Source organism: Oncorhynchus mykiss, chromosome 22 (assembly GCF_057628025.1).
Source record: "Oncorhynchus mykiss isolate SJ-2025 chromosome 22, ASM5762802v1, whole genome shotgun sequence".
In the NCBI taxonomy this organism is placed as follows: Eukaryota; Metazoa; Chordata; class Actinopteri; order Salmoniformes; family Salmonidae; genus Oncorhynchus; species Oncorhynchus mykiss.
In genome coordinates, this window is record NC_143043.1 from 42,738,318 (window position 1) to 42,758,016 (window position 19,699).

A 19,699-nucleotide genomic window follows, 5' to 3' on the forward strand; every position below is an offset into this window, starting at 1 on the left:
TCGGATGACGAGCAGTTGCCATACCAGGCAGTGATGCAACTGGTCAGGATGCTCTCGATGGTGCAGCTGTAGACAGCTCAAAAAAGCAAAGAGAAACGACAGTCCATCACTACTTTAAGACATGAAGGTCAGTCAATATGGAACATTTCAAGAACTTTGAAAGTTTCTTCAAGTGCAGTCGCAAAAACCATCAAGCGCTATGATGAAACTGGCTCTCGTGAGGACCGCCACAGGAAAGGAAGACAGAGAGCTACCTCTGCAGCAGAGGATAAGTCCATTACAGTTACCATCCTGAGAAATTGCAGCCCAAATAAATGCTTCACAGAGTTCAAGATGAACATCTCAACATGAACTGTTCAGAGGACACTGCGTGAAATCAGGCCTTCATGGTAGAATTGCTGCAAAGACACCACTACTAAAGGACACCAATAATAAGAAGAGACTTGCTTGGGCCAAGAAACACTAGCAATGGACATTAGACCGGTGGAAAACTGCCTTTTTTGTCTAATGAGGCCAAATTTTCGATTTTTGGTTCCAACCGCCGTATCGTTGTGAGGCGCAGATTAGGTGAACAGAGGATCTCCGCGTGTGTGGTTCCCACCGTGTAGCATGGAGGAGGTAGTGTGATGGTGTGGGGGTGCTTTGCTGGTGACACTGTCAGTGATTTATTGAGAATTCAAGGCACACTTAACCAGCATGGCTACCACAGCATTCTGCAGAGATACACCATCCTATCTGGTTTACGCTTAGTGGGACTATCATTTGTTTTTCAACAGGACAATGACCCAACACACCTCCAGGCTGTGTAAGGGCTATTTGACCAAGAAGAAGAGTGATGGAGTGCTGCATCAGATGACCTGGCCTCCTCAATCACCCGACCTCAACCCAATTGAGATGGTTTGGGATGAGTTGGACCACAGAGTGCTCAGCATATGTGGGAACTGAAGACTGTTGGAAAAGCATTTCAGGTGAAGCTGGTTGAGAGAATGCCAAGAGTGTGCAAAGTTGTCATCAAGGAAAATGGTGGCTACTTTGAAGAATATAAAATATGTTTGGATTTGTTTAAAACTTTTTTGGTTACTACATGATTCCATATGTGTTATTTCCTAGTTTTGATGTTTTCACTACTATTATAGAATTTAGAAAATAGTAAAAATAAAGAAAAAACCCTTGAATGAGTAGGTGTCTCCAAACTTTTGACTGGTAATGTATACTGAACAAAAATATAAAGCGCAACATGAAACAATTTCAAATATTTTACTGAATTAGAATTCATAGAAGGAAATCAGTCAATTGAAATAGATTTCACATGACTGTGCAGGGGCGCAGCCATGGGTGGGCCTGGGAAGACATCGGCTCACCGACTTGGGAGCCAGGTCCACGCACTTGGGGAGCCAGGCCCAGCCAATCAGAATGAGTTTTTCCCCACAAAAGGGCATTATTGAAATACTCCTCAGCACCCACCCTCCTCAGACAATCCTGCAGGTGAAGAAGATGGATGTGGAGGTCCTGGGCTGGAGTGGTTACACGTGGTCTGCGGTTGTGAGGCCGGTTGGATGTACTGCCAAATTATCTTAAACGACATTGGAGGCGGTATATGGTCAAAAAATTAACATTAAATTATCTGGCAACAACTCATTTGGACATTCCTGTAGTCAGCATGCCAATTTCATGCTCCCTTAAAACTTGAGACATCTGTGGCATTGTGTTGTGACAAAACTGCACTTTTTAAAGTAGCCTTTAATTGTCCCCAGCACAAGGTGCACCTGTGTAATGATCATGCTGTTTAATCAGCTTCTTGATATACCACACCTGTCAGGTGGATGGATTATCTTGGCAAAGAACAAATGCTCATAACAGGGATGTAAAAATTTGTACGCAACATTTTATAGAAATAAGCTTTTTGTGCGTATGGAACATTTCTGGGATATTTTATTTCAGCTCATGAAAAATGGGACCAACACTTCACATGTTGCGTTTATATTTTTGTTCAGTATACATTTTTAAGATACAGCCAATTTTGACTTTCCAGCTTGGCCACATAGCGAAAATCCATGGAAAGCCAGGAGGCCTATGTATGACTCACCGTGTCTCCAATCTTGAGGTCGGCACACTTCCTGAGGCCTGGGAGAGGCTGTCCGTCCTGACAGGTGGCAGTGAAGGACAGACTGAGGTCTTCAGGTTGATCCCACACGATCAGCTCCACCTTGGACCGGATGCTCTGGAGGGAGGACACAGACACAGAGAGAGGCTTGAATAAACTCACAAAAGCATATGCTTTGAACACAAAAACATAGACCTTTATGAATAAGTACTTTTGACCTTTACATCAAAGTAGTAAATGTTTGATTTATTTGAAAACAAGACTGGTCAACTATCCAAACACAAGTCTGATCAAAGACTAATCAATAGATCACATGAGAGTTAAAGTATCTCTGTATATTAGAGTTGGCACAGAGGTTCCCTGGTGGTTTCTATACTATCTGAATGTTACTTTTAGGGTTGCAAAAGGTCGGAAACTTTCCGGTAAAATTCTGGAATTTCAGGAAATGTTCCATAGGAAGTTAAGCCCGGGAATTTTGGAAATGTTGCTTAAATTCATCAAAAAAGTTGGCTTATAACAGTGAACCTTTTTTTGTGGGATACACACAAGGCAATTCTAGGTCTTGTGGCATATTATGGTTAAAATATCCCCAATTCAATAGAATTGCAACCCTCTGCATGCACAGTGCATTCTTCCATCACATGTGCAGTGCACTCTTCCATCACATGTACAGCTGCTTCTCAAGATCTTGCACACTACTGAGATGCTATTGAGGGCACACTACTACTCTGTCTGAGCCAAGGACTACATGCTTTGTTTTGATTACAATACTGGGTGGGGTGAATATATTTTATATGATATACATTATTTTTTGTTAACTAGTAAATAGTAGTCTACAGCAAATTGTGTTTAAATAATTTCTAACTTGTTAACAATTTCTGCTAGTTAGTTGCTGCTACCATGTGGGTTTTAGCTTGCTTGAGCCTACTAACTGAGGAGTGTTAATTCACCTGTTTCCATACGTTTCATTTTTTTTTTTTTAAGTATCTTACAAAGGAGTTGTTTAATCTAACTGCTTAAATATTTATCTGTACATGGAATTGTATTTTTTTTTTTACATTTTTTTTCTTCTAATCTTTACAGGAAAATGCCACGAGTACTATCTGATGTGGGGAGACGTTTCACTCCAGCTAATGTAGAAAGAAAAGCTGTGTACATTTGCAAATACTGTGCCAAATCATATGTGAAGGATGCAATAAAGATGCAGAATCATGGCCAAGCGCATAAAGATCTCTCAGCGCTCACAACAAGCAACCTCTGACAAAAAACTTCTATTCGAGGTGAAAATGAAGAATCAGACACCTTATCGATATTAACAGCTCATGGTCCTCCTGGAATCAGAAGTTTTTTTTTGACTCAATGGAGGAACGTAGCAAGAGAAATGCTGATGAATGTCTTACTCAAGCTGTGCATTCAACTGCTTCACCTCTGATGCTCACAGGCAATGTGTATTGGAAGAGATTCCTGAATGTTCTTCACCCAGCATACACCCCTCCAACCAGACATGCTTTATCTACTAATTTGCTGGATGCAGAGTTCAACAGAGTTCAAGTGAAGGTCAAGCAAATCATAGAGAAAGCAGTCTCTGATGGGTGGTCGAATGTTTGTGGGCAAGGAATAATTAACTACATCATCTCCATCCCTCAACCAGTATTCTACAAGACCACAGACACAAGGGACAACAGACACACTGGTCTCACATTGCAGATGAGCTGAAGGCAGTCATAAATGACCTTGGACCACAGCAGGTATTTGCACTGGTGACAGAAAATGCTGTGAACATGAAGGCTGCTTGGTCCTAGGAGTCCTACCCTCACATCACACCCATTGGCTGTGCTGGTCGTGCATTGAATCTGCTCCTCAAGGACATCATGGCACTGGAAACAATGGATACACTATACAAGAGAGCTAAGGAAATGGTTAGGTATGTGAAGGGTCATCAAGTTATAGCAGCAATCTACCTCACCAAGCAAAGTGTGAAGAATAAGAACACCACATTGAAGCTGCCCAGCAACACCCATTGGGGGTGGTGTTGACATCATGTTTGACAGTCTCTTGGAGGGGAAGGAGTCTCTCCAAGAAATGGCCATATCACAGCCTGCCGATATGGACAGCCCCATCAAGAGGATCCTCCTGGATGATGTATTTTGGGAGAGAGTGGTAAGCAGCCTGAAACTCCTGAAACCTATAGCAGTAACCATTGCACGGATTGAGGGAGACAATGTCATCCTGTCTTATGTTCATACTCTGCGGGCAGATGTAAGAGAAGAAATCTGTATTGCCCTGCCCACTTCACTGTTGCTCCAATCAGAGGAAACTGCAGTTCTGAAATACATCAAAAAGTGTGAAGAGATGTTCAGGCTTCTGCCTGAAGCCCATATATGATGCAGCGTACATGTTAGACCCCAATTATGCTGGCAAGAGCATCCTGTCTGATGCAGAGATCAACCAGGCCAATGGTGTCATCACTACCGTGTCTTACCACCTTGGCCTGGATGAGGGCAAGGTTCTTGGCAGTCTGGCGAAGTACACTTCCAAGCAAGGGCTTTGGGTTGGAGATGAGATTTGTTGGCACGACTGCCATATTGCATCAGCCACCTGGTGGAAGGGACTTTGTTGATCTGAGGCTCTTTCCCCTGTTGCCTCCATCATACAAATCCCACCAACATCAGCCGCCTCAGAGCGCAACTCGTCCTTGTTTGGGAACACACACACACACACCAAAGCACGCAATAGGCTGACCAACAAGGGTTGTAAATTTGGTAGCTGTCTGGGAAAATTTGAGGCTTTTTGAGCCTGACAACAAGCCATCCCCAACAAGGTTGGAAAGTGACAGTGAAGATGAGGCCTCATAGTCTGATGTTCAAGAAGTGGACATTGAGCAGGTCCAGGGAGAAGACATGGAAGTCTGAGAGGAAGACAACCAAAGCCTTAGTTTCTAGACTATCATTTTACAGATGCATGTTGAAAACATTTTTTGGAGATGCGATGGATCATTGGGGATCATTCAATATTCCCTTTCTTTGTTGTTCAATAAAATCATCCCATGTGAAGAGTCAACTCATTTAATTAAAGTTCAATTCGTAACTAAATTGTTTTTTAAATTTCTATTGAAAGGATTTCATCATTTGCAATTATGTCTACTTGATAAGGTAAAATGTTTATGCCTCTGTCTTCATATTCATCTTCATACAACTCTCCTTCCGTGGCCTCCAATTGCTCTTAAATACGAGTAAAACTAAATGCATGCTCTTCAACCGATCGCTGCTTGCACCTGCCCGCCCAACATCACTACTCTGGACGGTTCTGACTTAGAATATGTGGACAACTACAAATATCTAGGTGTCTGGTTAGACTGTAAACTCTCCTTCCAGACTCACATCAAACATCTCCAATCCAAAGTTAAATCTAGAAATGGCTTCCTATTTCACAACAAAGCCTCCTTCACTCATGCTGCCAAACATACCCTCATAAAACTGACCATCCTACCGATCCTCGACTTCGGCGATGTAATTTACAAAATAACCTAAAATACCCTACTCAATAAATTGGATGCAGTCTATCACAGTGCCATCCGTTTTGTCACCAAAGCCCCATATACTACCCACCACTGTGACCTGTAAGCTCTCGTTGGCTGTCCCTCGCTTTATACTCGTCGCCAAATCCACTGGCTCCAGGTCATCTACAAGACCCTGCTAGGTAAAGTCCCCTCTTATCTCAGCTCGCTGGTCAACATAGCAGCACCCACCTGTAGCACGCGCTCCAGCAGGTATATCGCACTGGTCAACCCCAAAACCAATTCTTCCTTTGGCCGCCTCTCCTTCCAGTTCTCTGCTGCCAATGACTGGAATGAACTACAAAAATCTCTGAAACTGGAAACACTTATCTCCCTCACTAGCTTTAAGCACCAGCTGTCAGAGCAGCTCACAGATTACTGCACCTGTACATAGCCCATCTATAATTTAGCCCAAACAACTACCTCTCCCCATACTGTATTTATTTATTTTGCTCCTTTGCACCCCATTATTTCTATCTCTACCTTGCACATTCTTCCACTGCAAATCTACCATTCCAGTGTTTTACTTGCTATATTGTACTTACTTCGCCATGGCCTTTTTGTTTTTGCCTTTACCTCCCTTATCTCACCTCATTTGCTCACATTGTATATAGATTTTTCTACTGTATGTTAGTTTTACTCCATGTGTAACTCTGTGTTGTTGTTTGTGTCGAACTGCTTTGCTTTATCTTGGCCAGGTCGCAGTTGTAAATGAGAACTTGATCTCAACTTGCCTACCTGGTTAAATAAAGGTGAAATAAATAAATAAATATGATATGGTACATATATCCAATGCAAAAAAACATCTACATTTAAATGGTATTAATATTCATTCCCATATATTCCCATTAATTCCCACGGAAAGTTTCCACCTCTGAATATTCCCCAAAATGTGCAACCCTGGCTACATTTTTCCAGTACCCCTGGCACTGGATCCACTCAGAAACACCACCACTCAGCATTTTATAATGAAACCAGCAAGAACCTGTAATCCAATCTGTTTCTGTTAGCAGTTGGGATGGAAAAGAGAGAAACATGGAGAATAGGAGAGAATAAAATGCCTTGGTTAAGCAAGGTTTATAATGGTTTATTCTGTCTCTTATGATCCTACCCCACAGCGGTTTGGTTGGCATGGATACGGAGTGTGTGTACAATAGCGTGGCTTTTCCGCTACGTGCCAGCCGTGTCTGTATTTTACGAGAGTATGTGTTCTCTCCAACGCATCACAGCTACAGAACTGTGACAGGAGGGTTATCAGAACCATGCCAGGCTGGCATATACCCATGACTGATTGAACCATGCCTGACTGACAGACATATACCCATGACTGATTGAACCATGCCTGACTGACAGACAGATACCCATGATTGATCTCTGCCTTGCTTTGGCCTGTATTGGGAAAAGAACACAATGAACTGAGAATGACTTTTTCTTCTCTGATAACAAAATGTGTTGAAATAGCTAAATTGCTTATGCGTTGAAACCGCACCACCCTCAATAAAGACCGTGCTACGAAGCCAATGTTGTGGTATCTTGACAAGTGAATAGATGTACAGAATATAGGCAACACTTTGCTCGCTGGTGGTCATCCATATTTGACAGTCTCAACACTTTGTTTGCCATAATTACCAGTTCTAGAATCAACTCTTGTGTACTTAACTATGCAAAAACAGGTTGTTCCTCTCAATCTCAGAAAGTAAAATGCTTGACTGACAAAAATGACACGGCTTGATTGGAATTGTTTTAAAGGAAAACTAGACTAAAACAAGAAAAAATATTCAAAATACACAGAGAAAGACATTATTTCATCCCTTAAATGTTGTTTCCTCTCAACTAGTACAAAAGAGTGAATTATTTACAGTAACTGCCTTCCTGCAGCGCATTAAAGACACAATCTGCCATTTCAACAGCCTGAACGCCACTTTGTTTGGTAAGCTGAGAAATGGGGCTGGGGCAATGTAGCCTAACCACTCAAATCAGACTGGCTGTAAGATCCCTTCTATGGCCAAACAGGAACCACAGTGGCAAAGTAGATATACGGTGACCTAGAGTCCGGTTTTAGTCAACAGACCACAGCACAATAATACAAGACGGAAGGAGGATGGATGATTTGAGAATGGATTAGGAGAGTGTCTGCTATGACAATCATAAACATTAACGTCAAATTATAATTCAAGATCATTAGAGGCCCCGGCTTAACTTTGGTATAATGAAGATGATAGATTTAGCATGACCCATCAATTAGTCTGGTGGGAATTTAAATCTCTGGTCTTATTTTTTCCATAAATGTGGTGTTTCTTGTTCCATATAACCAAGGGAAAATGAAATTACAATTCTAAACAAGGACAAGATGCAAATCTCCTAGCACACCAGTCTGTTGCCGTTTTTCCAGCATAGCAGTGACCTCAATTAGAACCATCTCAGCAATGTTCCCAGGACAAATATTTATCAACCTTATGAAAAACTAAACTTGCTGCACAATGAGTTTCTCTTCTGTCCCTCAAATTGACTCCTTGGATTAAAATACACAAGAATTAAAAATTACACAAGAATGTGGATGCCTTTCAGCCCCTTCCAGAATCCTTCCTTCAAAGTACTGGAATGCTGGAATCTATTTCCTGTGTGGTGGACTGGGGAGTAACAGGAGGGTCTCAGTCTCGGGATTTGGGCCATAAACCTGCTTCTTGTTCTGTGACCATAAAGTGCTAGACTAGTGCAGAGTTACAGACACAGGGCTGTAGCGTGTGACAGAAGTAAACCCCCAGAACCCCACACTAAATAGAAGGGCTGGGTGAGGGTATCCATCTCTAATGCTAAAACATGAACATTCAATACTTCCTCTTCTCCTCTTGAGACCAGGGTCAAGTTCAGTAGGGCACAAAAAGGAAAAACAACACGTTCAGGGAATACCTGTCTTTTCCCCTCAGTTTCAAAATGTTTTCAACCAACATCCGTTTCAAAAGAGGACAGCTGAGACTCTTTTCTTCTAAAGCACACACAATCTGTGCTCCAAATGGAAGAGAACCCTCCTTTACTTACATTGTAGGCGTTAACGATGAGTTGTATGATGTTCTTGGAGTCCTGATCCAGAATCTCCACTGTGGTTCCAGGTATCAGTGCTGTGAAATTCTGCATAAACACAAGATAGAAGAAATGTTATTAAATAAACAAATATTTGCACAATAAAGGCCCCTCTACACACCAAACTGTACACACCAAACTGTACACACCAAACTGTACACACCAAACTGTACACACCATAAACACCAAACACACAGCTAATCTCAATACTGAACATACAATTCAATAAAAAAGATATACCTTGTAAATGACATACAGCCTTTTTGTCACAGCGAAGATGAGATAGATGTTGTTTGCAGCCAGCTTCTCTCCCAGTAGAGCCAGAGAAGGGTAGTCCTACAGAGACAAATCTTATGTTAGAGACATTTCTTTAAAGTTCTCAATAGTTTAGCTTCCATCTCACCCCGTCAGGAAGTTAGTGAAGAGAAGCGATTTCTCCCCTGATTCCAGTGTAGTGTTTACGTTAGAGTCCCCTGACATTTCCTTTCTCACCAGCAGAAAGGACAAAGAACACTGAAGTGGTTTAGACCTATGAACTTACAACTCTGCACTAGAGTTGTGCATTAAAATGTGAATCCTAACTTCCACTTAAGTCAAATGTTCGCTATAGTGAAGGTATGAATGAGTGAAAATGTTTAAGCATTGAATAAATAATCACTTTCTCAAAATCAGATTAGAGATTTTTGGCTTCAGTAAGCCTATATCATAGTGTACATCCTAATCAATCAACAGTGAGAGTTACACTTGAAATGGACTGTGACAAACATTTGCCTCTGCACCTTCTCCAGTTCAACGGTTTCCCTGAAAAAACAGAGCTCTGTTCTAGGAAGTGCGTATTCCTTTCGTCCCACAATCAGATGAGAGAGGAGAACCCTACAGAACCTACAGAAGCCTGTTGCTGAGGATCCACGGATGGTGAATTCTTTGGATTTGTGTTGGAGTACCTCCACTGAACTTAATGCGATCGGATGTAACATGACTACAATGCCCAGAGCATCCAATGACACAGAGCAAATAACTATAGAAACATTTAGCGATTCCGGGAGAAACCACCCGAATACCAGAATATTTTTATTCACTTAGCCAATTTTCATATTATTGAGTTGGATTGATTGAAATTCACATGATGTTAATTATGTTTTCATTACATTAGCTCTTTGGACAAATAGCGATAGCTATGTAAACTCAAACTGTGTGCATGAATATATCTTTGTTTAAATCAAACTAAATGAAAAACAATATCTGTTTAGCATGGTTTTTCAAATTTCTTTATGCCCTCTCTCAAGACATTTAACTTTCTAGTAATTTCTTATCCACGGCGACTTACAGTAGGGAGTGCATGCATTATCATACTTGTCCCCTGTGGGAATCAAACCCACAACGCTGGCGTTGCAAGTGCCATGCTCGACCAACTGAGCCACATGGGACCATTGCTGAGCTCTGTTGTCTAAATTAACTTCTATGTGAACTTTCCCTGAGATAATTACAGCTTTTAACTTGCACTTCCTGTGGCTGTCAGGAGATAAGCAGCTGCAATAAGACATGAAGTGAGTTCCCAATAAAGTAAACAGGAGCTCCAGCGGAAGCAGAGCCAGGCAGACTCATGCGCCCGACAAGTTATCTTTACCTCAAAGCAAAGTCCATTCTTGAGAGGTGCCGCTTGAGTAGAGAATTTCAATATCTATTGAATAACCCAAGCAATATATCACAATGGCAATGTGGATAATAACCATGTTATAATGATGTCAGTAATGTTACAGCTCTAGAGTAACCATGTTATAATGACAGTGATGTTATAGCTCTATAGTAACCATGTTATAATGACAGTGATGTTATAGCTATAGAGTAACCATGTTATAATGATGTCAGTGATGCTATAGCTCTATAGTAACCATGTTATGATGATGTCAGTGATGTTATAGCTCTATAGTAACCATGTTATAATGACAGTGATGTTATAGCTCTATAGTAACCATGTTATAATGACAGTGATGTTATAGCTCTATAGTAACCATGTTATAATGATGTCAGTGATGCTATAGCTCTATAGTAACCATGTTATGATGATGTCAGTGATGTTATAGCTCTATAGTAACCATGTTATAATGACAGTGATGTTATAGCTCTAGGGTAACCATGTTATAATGATGTCAGTGATGTTATAGCTCTATGGTAACCATGTTATAATGACAGTGATGTTATAGCTCTATGGTAACCATGCCTCTTGTCTTACCATGTTGGTGGAGCCACTGTACTCATTCTTCTCATTCATGTGGCACTCCCCATCATGGGGCTGGACCAGCCCTCCCAGCTTACCGTCCAAGGCCAGGTGAGGTACATCGTCTGTGGCAAACACCAGCAGGTGGAAGGCCTCCTTCCTCCAGCCTATCCTCTCCTGCACAGGGGAAAAGAGATGGTCACATCCCTGAAAGTCTTAGAGACACCTAACTTGGGTCTAAATTAGTCCCCTCCATAGTAGGCTATGTGTAAATGCACAGGGGATAAGTCCGTGAGATCAAAACAGACGTGAACATACAGGCTTAATAACAAAAAAGGTGTGTTCCCCAACTGATCCTAGATAGTTATTGAGGAATTGTTTATGGAATTTATTTGAGATATAACTGTTCTATAAAGAGTTTGTAAAAGACCTTGGCACAACAACACAACCTCTCAGCTATACAGAGAGCAACAGTTCCAGACCCTATAAAACAATATCACTTCACTAAGCCCAGGAAAGGAAAACCCTATCACTTTCCACCAGCTTGACAACCACTGACCCACAGATAAACAAGGAGGGTAACACAAGTGTTTTATCCAGAACAAGGCCATTGTCAACGGGAAGCAGAGGCCAACAAAAGAGTACAGAAGCAGAGAGCGCATTAGTCTCAACACAGTGATGAGTAATGGCTTGACACTAAACAAACCTGACCTTTCACCAGTGTGTAGGCATATAAAGGCACCCATGTGATGCCCAACTCAGTACATTATGTGCCACAGTACACAAAAGAAAGAGATGTGAGTTTGCACACAGTCTTTTTGAACAGCATGCTAGATGCATCCCTGTCATATTCAGCTATGCCATACTTCGAATGTGTTTTGGCTGGAGTTGTAGTTCAGCATGTGGGACAGCATGTGGGACATGTTACCATGCCCATTTGCTATTTACGTTCCTTGAAGGGAACCCCTTGTGTTTTTTTTTTTTTACAGGGGAACAAAGAGGTACATATATATTGAATGAATATTCTTCAATTGGTCAACAATGCAAATTATTCATCATTCACAGTAAGTGAAACAAAGATATGAAAAACGTTTTGACCAACCACCAACTGTCCAATCCAAGGTGCTACACCCAATTACATGGTAGAGCTGGGAGGGAAGGGAGACATTCTCTTCCAGTAAAAACAATTAACTCCTGTTCAGACAACAGCCCAACACTGGGATATGACTGGGCCTGTTTCTCTGTTAGTGAGTCAGTTATCTCCTTATTTAAACAGCTGCACCAGACTACAATTCCTGTTCAACCCCCTGGTCAATAGTGTTTGTGACTTGGGTTAATTAGGCCAACAGTGAAAAAAAAACTAACCGGGAACAGGAAGGAACTACCTAGACTTGTCCAATAAGAAATGCATATTTGAGTTTTCCATTGTGTGTGCCAATGAACACTACCAGGGCCTAAATCCATCATGTCTGTCTGACTGACAGCTCACAGGGAAAAAACTAAAAGGACTTAACTTACAGCAGACCTGGTCCTGATTGGTTAGGGTTAAGGTTAGGGTTATAGGTTGACATGCCAGTCAGTCACGTCCCTTCAGTCGCACCGTGGCCTCAGCTCACCTTACAGACGGCAGCCTGCAGGATGGCATCGAAGCCTCCCTCCGGAGCGTCCCTGTTGCGAGACACCATCTGTTTCTGTACTTCCTCGTTGAAGCGATCCACTTTGTCAGTCAAGGAGAGGAGGTGGCGGAACCCGAAGGAGGGGACACAGCTGGGGAACAGTTTGTATCTGTGGAGAGAGAAAGTTTTAAATAAAATGTTTAACTACATAGAGGATGCTATGCATGTAACCGACCTGGCATTGTTTTTCTGATTGAGCTTGTCTGTCCCAAATGGAACCAATTAAATGGTCCCAAAAGTGCCAACCCTGCCCATCTGGCACATCCACACAGGCTCTCCTTCAGGAAAACTATTTGAAATACTGTTTCAACCTAGGTCTGTTGGCTACATTGAGGATGTGTACGTAATGTAAATAAAACAGTTTCCCCAAGAGGAAGACCTCGGGGACATTCTAACACACCCTTCATCCTGGAGGAAACACAGATCCTGAATTTGAGTCATTTGTATAGCTTGTTTTTGCAAGGGGGAGAGGGCAGGGCTGTGTTAAGGACGATGTTATGATCTGTCCTCTGCGTCTTTAATGTTTTCCAGCAGTACTGTCTCTTTGACTGTGACACACACAGTCCACACGCAGGACCCAGGGAATAACCTAACTGGGAAGTAATGTGTGATGATGTCAGTAAGTTAGTGCAGCGTTAATCTCACCTCGGGGAAAATGTGGTGTGTGTGTGTGATGTCTGGTCCCTTTCAGCCTGCCATCATCATCCACAACAAGCCTCAGCATCACTAACCTTACAGTATGAGGGCAGTGTCCATTTTGTGTCTGTTGGTGACAGTTTCTTAGTAAAAAATAGAAATCTGCACTTGCACATCAAAAACCACAGTCACAACATGGACCAAAATTAAACTGCAATCCTCCTTTTTGATTCTCAATCCTACACCCAAACCCATGACCATGCTACTGTAAGTCAGTAGCAGTAGTGCCCTTTCTGAGTCCTCACCCATTGCAGGGGTTGTCCTGGTACTTGCGGGCCGTGTAGGAGAAGGGGGACATGTTCTTGTCGACAAAGGATCCGAAGCCCAGTCTGAAGTTGCTGGTGAGTTTCCTCATCTCATCGGCCAGTTTGGTGCCCAGGTTCCTGATGGTGTCCAGGTCATCCTTCATGGACAGAGACAGGTCCATCAGGTAGTACAGGTCCACTGGGTAGTCCTCCACTTGACGCACCTGCACTTTGAATGATGTCTGGTCACCTTGTGGGAGGGGATATGGATAACGTGTCATTGCTTTAGTAGGCTGACAAATCAATCAGCACACAAATTGTTCTGCTAGGTTGCCTTTTTACGTTTTGTTTTTTTCTCGTACAGCTCAGGACTCTCCAAATCCTTAGGTTCAAACTCTGTTGCCTTGGCAGCACATTGTGGTCTGAGATGGTGAACTAGGCTTACCTTATATTGCATGTAAAGTGGGTAACTTCTCCTGTTTTCATGCCATACATGAAACAAACCAACTGGACTACTAGGCTAGGACTGGAGGATTACCTGGTCGGAGACTGAGGGAGATCTTCTGGGGCATGATCTGGATGACATCATACTGGGTAGGCCCAGAGCCTTTGGAGCTGAGGGGTTCGCTCTTCACTACCGTGGTGCTGCTACTGGGACTCTCCATATGATGGGCTTCACAGCCCCTCTTCTGCAGGTTCTGACGCAGGTCACACCGCGACATCAGGGTCCTCGCACTGCCAAACTTCTGACGGAAGAACAAAACAAATAGCGCCTGTAATCCCGTGTAGAGTTAGCACACTGGTCTGACTCAGACCTGGCTTCAGTTGAGTATGGTAAGGGAAAATAGAGGAGGTGGGAATCTTTTATATTATTATTTTAGTTCTAGGTCCTCTATAACAGGAGGTATGTAGACACTCCACTATAAACAGAGATCAACAATGGTTCCAGAACTGCACTGGTACACTGACATGTTTTGGCTCTTTGAAACAACATGCCATCATCACTCCTGAGTATATAGAATATTACAGAACCATATGAGAGTCCTCACCTCACGCACACTCAGCCAGCTATTGGGTTCAGTATGCCACATTTAGAAATGTAGTGTGAGGATTACTACTGTCACCACGTGGTGCATCATAAACCCAACAAGTTGGAGGAATGTGGCACGTGCCCTACCTCTTGCGCACACCAGGCACAGCTTGGATGGATGATGAGGCATTCTTCACAAGACATAGCGCTGCCACTCATACACACATTCAGGCCTGAAAGTAGAAAAAGTCAAAGTTACCAACATTGTTCCAGAGATTCTATTTGATCATTCATGACATTTGATTACTAGCCAATGAAACTCAGGACATATGCATTAAAGTCACAGTCTAATAAACGATGTAATACAATAGCCTACTATTTGACACATTACATTCAGTTTGATTCGTGCTAAAGCGCGCAGGTAGGATATGGCAAATTACAATTTAGTCTTGAATTATTTCTTACGCGTCAGAGTGAAACATAGACCTTTGAAGCGATTAAATAACTATAACTGATGACCACCGTTTAGAAATAGCCTACATAATTCAAATAAATATGATTTGGTTTCTATTGAACATGCCATACTAATAAAGGCATTTTAATTCATTATATTAATAGTGCCTTGGTCCTCCTTTCTTTTTGATGACCAATTTACCCCTTTTTAACAAAGAGCACCTTCTGTCTACCAACATGTACTATTGTGTACCTTAGTAGCGCTTCCCTTCCTCCTCTTTCTACTAAATAGGATTTATACTTCAATGCAACATGACAATAATCTCAAACATTTCAAAGAGAAAGACTGATAACTAAATAGCATCACCCTTTTGTGGTTTTCTAGTGTATATGGCAACATTGTTGCAGGAGATTCGCGGCTACTGTAACAACTGGCCAGATGTTAATACACGTATCGTTGCCTTCTAAAATGAAAACTAGTCAGCACTTTCCCGTGGAATACTGCCATTATAGGCCATTACAAGACAAGTTTCGCGAAAACTGGGTATCAAAACATTTAAGAAAAACGTTCTTACCTTGTGCAACATTGTGAATAAATATTTCCAGAATCATGCAGCCAAGAGCTGTACGGTACAACAACTGCCACGGGTTCCACATAATTTCCTCGTATTGGACCGTTATTCAAAAGTCTCGTTTCGATAAGTTTTCTGGAACGTTTGTGGCACTAAAGTCTACAGTCGAACCTTTCGATAGATCCACGTTCTGTCCTCTCCGTCGGTGCAGAGTAGTGAACAAGTCTTTGTCACATTTAAACTCCAGCAAAGCGAATTGGCCCGATAATGTTACGCGGCCTCTAAACAAACATTGCAATTCATTGTCCCTCAGAAGTATTCCACATAACAGAAACAAAACAATATTTTTTAAATACTGGGTTCCGAGTCAAGAGCTGTGATTTTTGCAAATAGTTATGCAGAGCCGGCCTATCATGTTGTCCGTAGTTCACCCATAGCCGACAGCCTTGGTTCTTGTTTTCCAATATTTTCCCATCCGTTATAACCCCTTATTTGGTGTGTAACAATTCCCTTGATAAAAATGAAATGTAGGTACAAGTTTGGCCTAAACGTAGAATAGAATTCCAGCTCACGAGAATAGTTTACCCCTACCCAACAAGTTTGTTCTTCAGTCCCCTGCTGTGTTCAACGCTTTGCCAGTTGGAGTCTCCGCCCACTTGCCGCTGGTGGGTTGAGTCTCCGCACATTTCCAAATCGGGGGGGTATCCGTTAACCCCTTTCTTTGTTTACCATTCCACACCAGTTCGCGTTGTCTATCTCCACCAGACTCGCTCAGGACACAGGTTGAAATATCAAAACGAACTCTGAACCAGCTATATTATTTTGGACAGGTCGAAACATTCATGGACATTTAGCCAGCTAGCCTGCTGTTGCTAGATAATTTGTCCTTGAATATAAAAATTGTGTTGTTATTTTACCTAAAATGTAAAAAGTTTTTTGGGGGAATTCTCTACTCCTACAATTAATCCACACCTAGTCAGTTTCTAGTAATCTCTCATAGTTGTCTTCTTCTTCTGGGGATTTTATATGGCGGTTGGCAACCAACTTTAAGATGCTTTACTGCAACCAACTGGACTGGAATGTGAACCTCAATCATCTTTCAATCACCCACATTGGTATATGGTCATAAAAAACAACGAGGGGATGGGTAACGTAGGCCTGACAGTGCTTCAGGTGTCTCAAATAGAACCAAGTTCTATTTTAGCGCCTGTCTATGCAGACGCTCGTTGATATGCGAGAGCAGTTAGGATGACATTTTTAAATAAAAGCCCATTTATGCTCGATCTGAAAATGTGGACGGAGGCTCCGTATGTAGGGTGTAATGCAATTGCGTAGCCTCCAGAGGCATGCAGAGGCCAAATTCAGCTCCGTACCGCATCGCCTCCCAAATTCGTGACAATGCGGAGGGCTCCCTATACAGTGGCCTCCATCATTCTTAGATGGAAGTAGATTAGAACCACCAAGACTCTTCCTAGACCTGGTTGGCCAGCCAAACTGAGCAATCGAGGGAGAAGGGCCTTGGTCAGGGAGGTGACCAAGAACCCGATGGTCACTCTGACAGAGCTCCAGAGTTCCTCTGTGGAGATGGGAGAATCTTCCAGAAGGACAACCATATCTAAAGCCTCTCCACCAATCAGGCCTTTATGGCGGAAGGAAGCCACTCCTCAGTAAAATACACTTGACAGCCGGCTTGGAGTTTGCCAAAAGGCACCTAAGGACTCAGACCATGAGAAACAAGATTCTCTGGTTTGACGAAACCCAGATTGAACTCTTTGGCCTGAATGCCAAGCGTCATATCTGGAGGAAATCTGGCACGATCCCTACATTGAAGCATGATGGTGGCAGAATCCTGCTGTGGGGATATTTTTCAGCGGCAGGGACTGGGAGACCAGTAAGGATCGAAGAAAATATCAACTGAGCAAAGTACAGAGAGATCCTTGATGAAAACCTGCTCCAGAGCACTCAGGACCTCATATTGGGGCAAAGGTTCACCTTCCAATAGGACAACAACCCTAAGCACACAGCCAAGACAACGCAGGAGTGGCGTTGGGACAAGTCTCTGAATGTCCTTGAGTGGCACAGCCAGAGCCTGGACTTGAACCTGATCAAACATCTCTGGAGAGACCTGAAAATACCTGTGCAGCGATGTTCCCCATCCAACCTGACAGAGCTTGAGAGGATCTGCAGAGAAGAATGGAAGAAACTCCCCAAATACAGGTGTGCCAAGCTTGTAGCGCCATACCCAAAAGTCTCCAGGCTGTAATCGCTGCCAAAGATGCTTCAACAAAGTATTGAGTAAAGGGTCTGAATACTTATGTAAATGTAAAAAACCCACATTTGTGACAATGCGGAAGGCTCCGTATATCGTGCATTCAGAAGTATTCACATCCCTGGACTTTTTCTCATTTTGTTACGTTACAGCCCTTATTCTAAAATATATTTTTTAAATTCTAAAAACGTGTTTTTGCTTTGTCATTATGGGGTATTGTGTGTAGATTGATGAGGGATAAAAACAATTTAATAAATTTTAGCATAAGGCTGTAAAGTAACAACATGTGGAAAAAGTCAAGGGGTCTGAATAAATTCAGAATGCAATGTGTAAGAGCCACTTTATGCTTGATCTGACAATGTGGTTGGAGCCACCATATGGATGGTGTGACGCAATTGCGAAGCCTCCGGAGGCATCACCGCATCGCCATGCACTTCTCAAATGTTGTAACATTGCGGAGGCTCCGTATAGCTCCGCATTGACATGATTGATTGATGGTAGGTGAGGGCAGGAGGTCCTGTATAAACACAAACTCACTTCCTTGACAACTTCCACGCTGCTCCGTGAAACGTAAGAAGTATAAATGCCATGCAGAGGCCGATTCACTGTAAATATTGCATGGCCAATGCAGACACTGGATTGACCATGCAGGGCCTTTAATATGTATGTGTAAAATTATTTTGCATGGCTGGTGCACACAACGCAGCCGGTGTGATCAGCGTGTAACGTACCTGTCAAACTCATTCCACAGAGGGCCGGGTGTCTCTGGGTTTTCGCTCATCCCTTGTACTTTATTGATTAATTGAGGTCACTAATTAGTAAGGAACTCCCCTCACCTGGTTGTCTAGGTTTTAAATGAAAGGAAAAACAAAAAACCAGCAGCCTCTTGGCCCTCCATGGAATGAGTTTGACAACCCTGCTTTAACACGTTGCATTGAAACCTTGGTAGCTGACACACAAATCCATGATATTGACCTACAATAGTCAACAAAGAATAGGCAGTATGCTACTGTAACAGCAGTAAGGTCACCATACATTTTACATTTAGGGCTGTGACTGCCATTTGAGGAAATAGGCTTATTGAGGATATTGAATTAGGCTCTTGGCCCAGTCTATTGATGGTATAAAGTGAGAATTAAGCTATACAGTATAATGTCTTCCACAAAAACTGTCTCGCTTAGTCAATATATAACCTAATTGCCTTATTGAGCACAGTCAGCAGTCATGTGATGTGATCTCTGTTAAGTGATACGATAGAGCGTTTGTACAGTGAATCCTCATTATCCAGGGAGCACATGTAATCAGCACTCTTTTACATATGCATTGATACCCCAACGGTTCACACCTCACTAGAATGGCTCAGTCGAATATTTTGTCAAGTATTCGGTGATCAACAAAAACCTGGAAGCTTGCGCCACCTGCTGACCATAGACAGAGACGTGCGAGAACATACACATGATGAGAGATGTGCAGGGGTGAAAGTAAGGCGTACTGGTAAAACAGCCTATTATAATAAATAAAACAAAATGTCAAGAGAACTGTAGGCTATTACACCATTATTAATCATTGCTGCATGTCAGAGGAGTGAAAAATTAGGGAATGGACTTGAAAACAGGTGGTATAGCCTGCTTACCATAGTAAACTAAACATAGTGGATGAGTTGCTTACCTCATTCAAATGAATCAAAATTGACAATAAATTTAGTAACCTGTGTTTAAAAACAAAGGACGTGCTTATCGTGTCAGCAGGTCAGAGGTCATGTCTACGATGGTCTTGAGGGGCAGGCTGCTGAGGAACCC

At 42.4% G+C, this 19,699-nt stretch overlaps 1 protein-coding gene across 4 annotated transcripts in view; it reads right to left on the minus strand.

Annotated features, from left to right (window-relative positions):
• LOC110501818 (integrin beta-5) overlaps positions 1–16,311 on the minus strand; it is an 83,735-nt gene extending 67,424 nt beyond the window's left edge. For 2 of the 4 annotated variants that reach the window (XM_036959232.2, XM_090216105.1), the window contains exons 1-9: positions 15,635–16,299; positions 14,754–14,839; positions 14,115–14,319; positions 13,577–13,826; positions 12,576–12,744; positions 10,975–11,136; positions 8,982–9,077; positions 8,700–8,789; positions 2,087–2,221 (exon numbers count right to left, since the gene is read on the minus strand). In XM_036959232.2, coding sequence (XP_036815127.2) covers positions 2,087–2,221; positions 8,700–8,789; positions 8,982–9,077; positions 10,975–11,136; positions 12,576–12,744; positions 13,577–13,826; positions 14,115–14,319; positions 14,754–14,839; positions 15,635–15,716 — 1,275 coding nt within the window. In that variant the 5' untranslated portion in view covers positions 15,717–16,299. Of the gene's footprint in view, positions 1–2,086; positions 2,222–8,699; positions 8,790–8,981; positions 9,078–10,974; positions 11,137–12,575; positions 12,745–13,576; positions 13,827–14,114; positions 14,323–14,753; positions 14,840–15,634 lie in introns of all 4 variants that reach the window. The other 2 variants (XM_036959231.2, XM_090216104.1) reach the window with 2 other exon arrangements.
• Between the last annotated feature and the right edge of the window lie 3,388 nt (positions 16,312–19,699).